This window comes from Abramis brama (genome assembly GCF_963993115.1).
Source record: "Abramis brama genome assembly, chromosome: 5".
Taxonomy (NCBI): Eukaryota; Metazoa; Chordata; class Actinopteri; order Cypriniformes; family Leuciscidae; genus Abramis; species Abramis brama.
This window is the reverse complement of record NC_139967.1, coordinates 20,502,366-20,511,579: the sequence shown is the minus strand read 5'-3', so window position 1 is coordinate 20,511,579 and position 9,214 is coordinate 20,502,366. Positions and strand designations below refer to the sequence as shown.

Genomic DNA, 9,214 nt, shown 5'->3' with positions numbered 1-9,214 from the left:
ATAATGTGTATTACTTAACAGGAAGAAGCTGGCTCAGCGTCTGCAAGAGGCAGAGGAACAAATTGAGGCTGTGAACTCCAAATGTGCATCTCTGGAGAAGACCAAGGTGAGGTGGAGGACCTCATGATTGATGTGGAGAGAGCCAATGGTTTGGCTGCTAACCTTGACAAGAAACAGAGGAACTTTGACAAGGTAAACTATCTGGGCCCTATTTTAACGATCTGAAACGCAAGTGTCAAAGCGCAAAGCGCAAGTAACTTTGTGGGCGGGTCTTGGCGCTGTTGCTATTTTCCCAGCGGAATAAATAACTCTTGCGCCAGGCGCAAATCTAAAATGGGTTGGTCTGAAGTAGCTTCATTATTCATAGGTGTGGTTTGGGCGTAACGTGAAATAAACCAATCAGAGCGTCATCTCACATTCCCTTTAAGAGCAGACGCGCTTTGCTCTAAAGCGGATTCCTATTATAACGGCGGATTTGCCAGACGCGCGCCAGGAGCGGTTCACAGCCAAGGAGAGCAACGCTCTCGTCAGGGACGTTGGGGATGGAGAAACCCACCCAAATTAACTTCGGTTAAAAAGGTGTATGATAATTTGGGTAAATGTGTAAGCTAGATGTATGCTTTTATAATAAATTGTCTATCTATCTATCTATCTATCTATCTATCTATCTATCTATCTATCATAATAATGTATGATTTGCAAAAATGAAAACTGTTGCTTCTGTGTAGATGAGAGAATCAAAGTGTATGCGCGTTGTGCACACGCTACATTGATTATGGCCAAGCATGCGCCCTTAAAATAGCATATGAATAACATGCGCAACGCGCCACTGACTTTAAACTATTTTTTCCTGGTTAGTGGCGCAATTGTTTTCTAAACCTGCAAAATAGCATGAAGGAACGTTTGCGCCGGAACACGCCTCCTTTTTTGCGCTGAACCGCCCAGGGAGCGCAAGTTCATTCCCTAGTTTAGCGACGTGCTTCTGTGGAGGGAAAAGCGCGCTTTGCGCGGGTGCAAAATAGGAATGATACATGCGTCAGTGTACAAAGTCAATTGCGCTGGGTGCAAGATAGGGCCCTCTGAGTCATTATATGATGTTCTCTTAGAAAAATATTGCTGGAATGGGCTTTGTTAAACATGTTATATACAAACCAATCCTAAAATATCTCCACCAAAGGTCCTGGCAGAATGGAAGCAGAAATATGAGGAAGGTCAGGCAGAGCTGGAAGGTGCCCAAAAAGAGGCTCGTTCACTCAGTACTGAACTGTTCAAGATGAAGAACTCCTATGAGGAGAGCCTGGATCAGCTGGAGACCCTCAAGAGAGAGAACAAGAATCTGCAGCGTAAGAACAAAACCGTTAAATTAGAAAAGACTTCAATCTTCTAATTCTAAATTAGCTTTCAAAAGTAAACACGCGTGATTATGATGACAGATATTATTTTTTCTTTCTATAGAGGAGATTTCAGATCTGACAGAGCAGATAGGTGAGACTGGTAAGAGCATCCATGAGCTGGAAAAGGCCAAGAAGACAGTGGAGACTGAGAAGTCAGAGATTCAGACTGCCCTGGAAGAGGCTGAAGTGAGTATCTGGAGATCAATGTGGAATTCTTGCTAGAACCATCATACTGTGTTGTTAATGAATACTTTTATTTTGATATTTAAATGTTGCTTTATTTGTCATAGGGTACACTGGAGCATGAGGAGTCCAAGATTCTTCGTGTCCAGCTTGAGCTAAACCAGATCAAGGGAGAGATTGACAGGAAGCTTGCAGAGAAGGATGAGGAGATGGAGCAGATCAAGAGGAACAGCCAGAGAGTCATTGAATCCATGCAGGGCACTCTGGACTCTGAAGTCAGGAGCAGGAATGATGCCCTGAGAATCAAGAAGAAGATGGAGGGAGACCTTAATGAGATGAAGATTCAGCTGAGCCACGCCAATCGCCAGGCTGCTGAAGCCCAGAAACAGCTCAGGAACGTTCAGGGACAACTCAAGGTATTTGACTTCTGTTCGACTTTGGGATGTATTAATATGTTTGTATAACCTAACTTTTGTTAGGTTAAGGTCACCAGAAAGCACATTGAAAGCTTATTCTAAATGGCCGAATGGCCGAATGGCCGAATACCTCAAGTGTGTGTCAAGTGTGTGTTTATGCCCCTTACCATAATCGCAAGCTTCAGCTTCCAAAGCAATTATAAAGACAGTTAATAATGTCATCAGTTTTACCATATCAGTTCGAGCCAGAGTCGGATTCTGAAAATGCAGATGACCAAGCTAATCGAAACCTGATACTTGAATGTACTCAAGCAGCGGTTCACCATCACGTGACAAACGCCACCAGTTTGAAAGCACAATGGGCGCATGCTGCTTCAGCTCTGCTTGAGCGGCCAGTATGAAACAGAACACGTAGTGCATCCATGTTTGTTATCTTTTCACCACAAGCGGAGAACAGATTATACTATGTTTGCAAACAGAAATCCATCTCTGCACTTTTGATTGTAACAACCACAAACGATATACATTACTCTACACTTCACAAAACTCTGCATTTAAACATTCAATAGCAAATAATATTTTAAAGGGGTCATATGACGGTTGTAAAAAGAACATTATTTTGTGTATTTGGTTTAACATGTGTTTACGCATTTTTTTGTTAAAAAAAGTCATTATTTAACACATGCCGTACATTATTGTTGCACCTCTATGCCCCGCCTTTCTGAAACGCGTCAATTTTTACAAAGCTCATCGTTATGAAAAGTGCGGTGTGCTCTGATTGGCTGGTGATCCAGTGCATTTTGATTGGCCCGAATACCTTAAGCGTGTGACGGATATGTCACGCTCCTTACCATATTTGGAACATCAGCTCCCAAAGCAATAATGACAGGTGATAATGTCGGTACTAAGTTATCAATTCTAGCCAGAATCTGATCTGGAAAATGCAGATCACCAAGCTGATTGATCAACTTTGCCAGCGTGACTGGACCAGAACATATCATATTGCTAAGGTTTTATTTCATTGGGGACATAATTGCTGATTATAGTGATACTGTCTTTTTACGAGTCACGCTGCGCTACGGGGGGAAGAACATACAAGAACACATATGTTTATGTGTAAACATAAAACCATGTCTTCATTTGTGTTCGTAGAAACGACAAACAAGCGCTACTCTATTCTGCCCAAAACTCGCGTTTGAAGAGTCAGTAGCAAATTCTTAAAATATGAAAACATACTTACAGGCTGTGTCTGTGAGTCAGAAATGCCAGACTGTACTGCAGAAATAGAATTGCCCCACTTTTTAGAATCAGCCTTTGTGCACAGCCGGCCTTGTACTCTCCCAGGTTCTGGAAACAGTCCTCCGAAAAATGCGCAGCACACAGTCGAATATTTTTGTTGTACTGTTCTAAAACAGTGTTGTAAATAAAGCTTAACCACTATTTTCTAATTGTGTCCTCTTTTGGAAGGCCAAACCTTCGCAACAAAAAACAGCGTCTCCACGACATGGTGGCAACAATAATACAGTGAGAATAAAAGTCACCCCTTCTTTCTTTGCGTATTCATTTGGGCAGTGTTGTGAAACTCTGCCCCCACATACTGACATAGATTTGTGGGGGCATGTTTGAACAAAGCATTTTAGGAAGGCGTGGCTGAGCCTTAACTTTTACAAAGAATATCTCTTTGGGTTTGAGACTTTTGTAAATCTGCAGATCTTATACATGCACAAACAGCTACTTAACACACTAAAGAAAAAGGAAAACAAGAAATCGCATCATTTGACCCATTTTAACAAATAATAAAACATACTTACAGACTCTGATTCAGAAGCACCAGATGGCCCAAGCAAAGTTGGAATTGCCCCCATTTGTTTTTAGAAATAGTCTTTGTGCACAGCCGGTCTTGTATTTTTCCAGGTTCAGGAAACTGTCCTCTGTAAAAAAAACAAACAAAAAAAACGCTGCAAACACACAAACATTTGGGTTGCCGGTCTTGTATTTTCCCAGGTTCAGGAAACTGTCCTCTGTAAAAAAAAAACACACACACAAAAAAAAAAAAAAACGCTGCAAACACACAAACATTTGGGTTGCACTGTTCTGGAACAGTGTTGTAAATAAATCTTAACCACTGATTCCAAATTGCATCCACTTTTGGAAGGCCAAATAAAGTGCTGCTTTTGCTTTCACATAGAAACACACCATCTCACAACATGGCGGTGACAACACAACTAGGACAACCGCCACGCTTTCTTTCTTTGCATATGCATTTGGACGGTATTATGCAAATATTTCCACAGAGTGACATAGGTCGGTGAGGGAGAATTCGATCGAGGTGTTTTAGCTAGGTCTGGATCAGCCTTCTCTTTTAGATAGAATAAATCTTTTTGTAGGAGACTTTGAGCTTTGTAACTTTGCAGATCTTATACATGCACAAACAGCTACAAAACACACATAAAGAAAAAGGAAAACATGAAAACGCATCATATGACCCCTTTAAGGAAATTGAGAGGATCATTCAAAATGTTCAAACTGTTGCTTTCCATTTTGTAGAACACAAGTCTCCTGAACACCAAAAAGAAGCTTGAGGCTGACCTTGTTCAGATCCAGAGTGAAGTTGATGACACTGTACAGGAAGCCAGAAATGCAGAGGATAAAGCCAAGTAGCCATCACTGATGTGAGCAACAGTAGCTGCGAAATGTTTTTTAAAAGACACTTGTGTACTTGAAAAAAATGTGGATCTAATGGCCAGCAGCCATATCTCCCTGTAGCCCAAGACTGGTTGCCCACTGAAGCTAAGCAGGGCTGAGCCTGGTTAGTACCTGGATGGGAGACCTCCTGAGAAAAAAACCAGGTTGCTGCTGGAAGAGGTGTTAGTGAGGCCAGCAGGGGGTGCTCACCCTGTGGTCTGTGTGGGTCCTAACGCCCCAGTGTAGTGACGGGGACACTATACTGTCAAAGAGCACCGTCCTTCGGATGAGACGTTAAACCGAGGTCCTGACTCTCTGTGGTCATTAAAAATCCCATGGCATTTCTCGTAAAGAGTAGGGGTGTAACCCCGGTGTCATGGCCACACACCATTGGCCCTTACCAATCATGGCCTCCTAATAATCCCCTTACATTGAATTGGCTCTATCACTCTCTCTCCTCTCTCCACCTATATCCGGTGTGTGGTGAGCGCACTGGCGCCGTTGTACTGTGGCTGCCGTCGCATCATCCAAGTGGATGCTGCACACTGGTGGTGGTTGAGGAGAGATCCCCTGACATGATTGTAAAGCGCTTTGGGTGTACAGTAGTACATATGAAAGCGCTATATAAATGCCTGATTCTATTCTATTCTAATGACTTTCTGTCTCTGAAGAAGGAGCAGGACACCAGTTCTCACCTTGAGAGGATGAAGAAGAATCTGGAGGTCACAGTGAAGGACCTGCAGCACCGTCTGGATGAGGCTGAGAATCTGGCCATGAAGGGAGGAAAGAAACAACTCCAGAAACTGGAGTCAAGAGTAAGATTACCTTTATTCTGATGTTAATAGTTATGATCTGAAAGGTATAAATTGTGTAATGCTTTAATATTTACATACATGTTTTCATTGACTGAAATAATTTTCATAATGTCTCCCACTAACTATAGGTCCGTGAGCTTGAGGCTGAAGTTGAGGCAGAGCAGAGACGTGGAGTTGATGCTGTTAAAGGTGTCTGCAAATATGAGAGGAGAGTCAAGGAGCTCACCTACCAGGTACAAAAAATGTGTAGAAAAATTCAGGTCACTTTATAATATAATTATGTTCTAGTCTGATCCATGTTCATTATCTGCAGACTGAGGAGGATAAGAAGAACCTCAACAGACTGCAGGATCTGGTTGACAAGCTTCAGCTGAAGGTCAAGGCTTACAAGAGACAGGCTGAAGAAGCTGTGAGTATCTCATTTGAGAACTATAAACACCCTGTAAGTATATTAACGTACTGATATAATTGTATGTGACTTTGTAGGATGAACAAGCAAACACTCACCTGTCCAAGTTGAGGAAGGTGCAGCATGAGCTTGAGGAGGCTGAGGAGCGTGCTGACATTGCTGAGTCTCAGGTCAACAAGCTCAGAGCCAAGAGCCGTGATGCTGGAAAGGTAATTTTACTCAAATAAATGTTTAAACATACTTAAAATGTAAAGCTTTTATTTTACCATAAATTTTTCTATTTTATATTCTTAAAGATTTTTTATTTGTGTACCTTTTTTTTCAGAGCAAAGAGGCAGCTGAGTGAAAACCTTCACATTCACTGTCACAAGCTCCCATTTGTCTCTGAAAAGGTGCAATTGCTCAATAAAACATTATATTCATCAACTTCTCTTTTATTTCCATTGCTGTTTTTTTTTTCTTCATTTTCTTCTCCATACAGTTTTCCTTGTTTTTTTTTTTTCATGTTTATTACATTACATTCATAGACTGTAATCACATCAAAGAATTTGAATATACCAATGAGCTTTTAACCGGTATAACTACTAATTACTGTTTTTTTTTTTTTTGGGGGGGGGGGTGGGGGGGTGGGGGGGGGTTGGAGGAGACAAGAACGTCAATAGTTTAAAGTTTTATATAGTTATGAAGTAGGCTAATCAATTTAAACAATTTGCAAATAATATTTTATTTTAAAATAGACGCAAATTCACTCATGTCTAATTTGTAAAGAACGCAAAACTTTTCTTTTCACATTCAGTTATGAATTACATGAATCATGCAAATAATAGCATATTTTCAATTTCAAACGGTGTCATTTCATAAAAAAAGTTAATCATTGGATATTACTGTAGTGTAGGTCACTGGACATTTCTATCGTAAAACAGTTGTCAAATATTGTTTAGCTACTAACATCTTACCACAGACTCCTTCACTGTTAAAGGTCCCATGCCATAGATTATTTTATTATTTGTATAATGTTTCCTGGGGTGCCCTTATAATGTTAGTATGTTTTTAAGATAATTTTTTTTAATAATTTAGAAATAAAAGGCATTTTTCCTAGCCTGATTTTAACCTCTGATTTGAACACTCTGTTTGAAGGGGCGTGTCTGCAGTGAGACTTCAGTGTAAACGCCCACTGCTGTGATTGGCTGACATGCATGCATATGAAAGAGCTATCATTACATGTGGAACTCTCTTGAATACTTTTACTATTACAGTTATTATACGTTTTTACTATTACAGCTATTGAGATTAACGAATCGTGAGAAGTTTTTTAAGTATTTAGATCTATTCCCATCACATAAAAGGTTGCAGTGATGAGCAATGAGCAGATGACAGCCTGTTGATCGCGTGAATGAAGATCTTATCATTGCAACGCAGTTTCTGCACTCTCACTAATGATTTCACCAATGCAAACATGAGGTAAGTACAGTAAGAGCTTTGTTGTGCAGCGTAACAGCGTCATTGATTTCATAACGAGTTTTTGCAAGTGTCCAGATAAACTCTCGCTGTGTGATTGACAGCTTGGGCGTATTGCGTAAGGCTAGCTTACGCTATGGGAAAATTCCTTTTCTCGAGAATATTGAAGCAAACTTTTTAAAACGCATTGCAGCTGCACAGCGAGCACAACTGAGCACGAGAGTGGTCATTGGCTGTGCTGCGGCAACTGCGCGAACCTATGGCGAGGCAGCTTTGACGCGAGAACCAATCAGGACACCTGGCGCCCTGGCGTGTCAGAGCCCGCCAGTATGGGCGTGCCTCGCCTAGTTGCTACAGATTTTTACTCCTTCAGCGACTTCTCCATTTTGCTGACCTCTGGAAGAGAAGCACTGTCAAAACGCCTTCCAGCGGGATAAGCACCTGAGGACGCCGGCTTCATTCGCCAACTGCAGCACGCTGTTTCGCTGTGCCATCCGGCGCGCCATATCCTTTGTTGCAAATCCTGTGTGTTCGCCGCTTCGTTCACACTCTAAAAGAGCTATATATCCGAGGCGTTGTTCCAAATGCCTCGCTCCACCTGCACCTCGTGTAGAGGCCCACTCGTCGGTGGAGACCGCCACATTCTGTGCGCTTCCTGCCTGGGCCGCGATCACGCCGAAGCTGCACTCGCTAAGGGCGGCTGCCCAGAATGTGATGTGATGGATCTCACAACTCTGCGGGCTCAACTTTCTTCCCCGAAGTTCATGACGAACTTACTAAGTCGTGGAAGGCGCCGCACTCAGCTCGCATCAAGCCTTCCTTTTCTTCAGCGCTCTCCAACGTTGACGGCGCTAAAGATAAAGGCTACGAGGCGATTCCCCCCCTCAAAGAGGCGGTGGCCGCCCACCTTTGCCCACCCACCGCCGCGGGATGGAAGACTGAGGCTTCACATCCATCCAAGCCTTGCCGTGCTACTTCTGTCGTCGCTGGCCACGCTTACGCCACCGCTGGGCAAGCAGCGTCGGCGTTTCACACGATGGCTGTCCTGCAAGTCTTTCAGGCCAAACTTCTTCGTTCCCTGGACGAGTCTGGACCTGAATCAGAGGCTTTCAAGGACCTACGCAGCGCCACTGACCTGGCCCTGCGGGCTACTAAATCAACAGCCAAGGCCATCAGGAGGAGCATGACAAACCTAACGGTGCTCGAGCGGCACCTGTGGTTGAACCTGACGGACATGAAGGAGGCAGATAGGGCGGCTTTCCTTGACTCTCCCATCTCCACTTCCGGTCTCTTTGGCCCGGCCGCCAAGAGCTTCTCTGAGCGCTACACGGAGGTGCAGAAGGCATCGCATGCGATGCACCACTTCCTTCCCAAACGCTCCAGCTCGGCTTCGAGCCGCCAGACCAGAAGGAAGCCTCCTCAACAGCAGCCCAAGCCAGCGCCGCCGGTTACCCAGCCCCGCCCAGCGGCTGAAGTCCGTCGCCGCTCCCGCTCTGCTAGGCACACTCCGTTCCCTGAGAGGCGGGGACCCTGATCCAGGATTTTTTTGGACCCCGAGACTCGTAAGCCTTCCTAGCCACAGGAAGAAAAAGAGAGAATTCGAGTCCCGCCGAGGCCGGACCAATCTCTCGAAAATCCTTCAGACATTCCCCAATCCACTCTGTTCAGGTGGCTGGAAATGTAAACTCCGCAGCAAATGAGTCTGCCGTAAAGCACGCTCGCCTGCAAACAAACACCGTTTTCACGGCGACACAAATAAAGCAAGAAAAGAGCACTTTTCTCCATGTGTCATATGTAGGGCATGTGCCCGCTATAATGTTCGCACACCTACACTCAAGCACTGTCCCCACAGTA

At 43.7% G+C, this 9,214-nt stretch overlaps 2 protein-coding genes across 2 annotated transcripts; both read left to right on the top strand.

Annotated features, from left to right (window-relative positions):
• Positions 1–66: 66 nt before the first annotated feature.
• LOC311083761 (uncharacterized protein) lies at positions 67–4,654 on the top strand (the record flags this gene model as incomplete). Its single annotated transcript, XM_084115516.1, has 5 exons — positions 67–192; positions 1,178–1,343; positions 1,456–1,580; positions 1,685–1,993; positions 4,541–4,654. Exons 1-5 carry the CDS (start codon positions 82–84, stop codon positions 4,652–4,654), a joined length of 825 nt encoding a protein of 274 aa, XP_083971642.1. The 5' UTR covers positions 67–81.
• An 88-nt stretch (positions 4,655–4,742) lies between these two features.
• Positions 4,743–6,339, top strand: LOC311082878 (uncharacterized protein). Its single transcript, XM_084114045.1, has 5 exons — positions 4,743–5,493; positions 5,622–5,726; positions 5,807–5,902; positions 5,980–6,111; positions 6,228–6,339. Exons 1-5 carry the CDS (start codon positions 5,014–5,016, stop codon positions 6,246–6,248), a joined length of 834 nt encoding a protein of 277 aa, XP_083970171.1. The 5' UTR covers positions 4,743–5,013; the 3' UTR covers positions 6,249–6,339.
• Positions 6,340–9,214: the final 2,875 nt, after the last annotated feature.

What these genes read in the sequence shown, in the direction of transcription:
- LOC311082878 (XM_084114045.1), top strand. Translation starts at nt 5,014, where the DNA reads ATGGCATTTCTCGTAAAGAGTAGGGGTGTAACCCCGGTGTCATGGCCA. An exon ending in TCCAGAAACTGGAGTCAAGA is followed by an intron (nt 5,494 to 5,621) that starts GTAAGATTACCT and finishes CACTAACTATAG; the next exon opens with GTCCGTGAGCTTGAGGCTGA. An exon ending in AGAGCCGTGATGCTGGAAAG is followed by an intron (nt 6,112 to 6,227) that starts GTAATTTTACTC and finishes CTTTTTTTTCAG; the next exon opens with AGCAAAGAGGCAGCTGAGTG.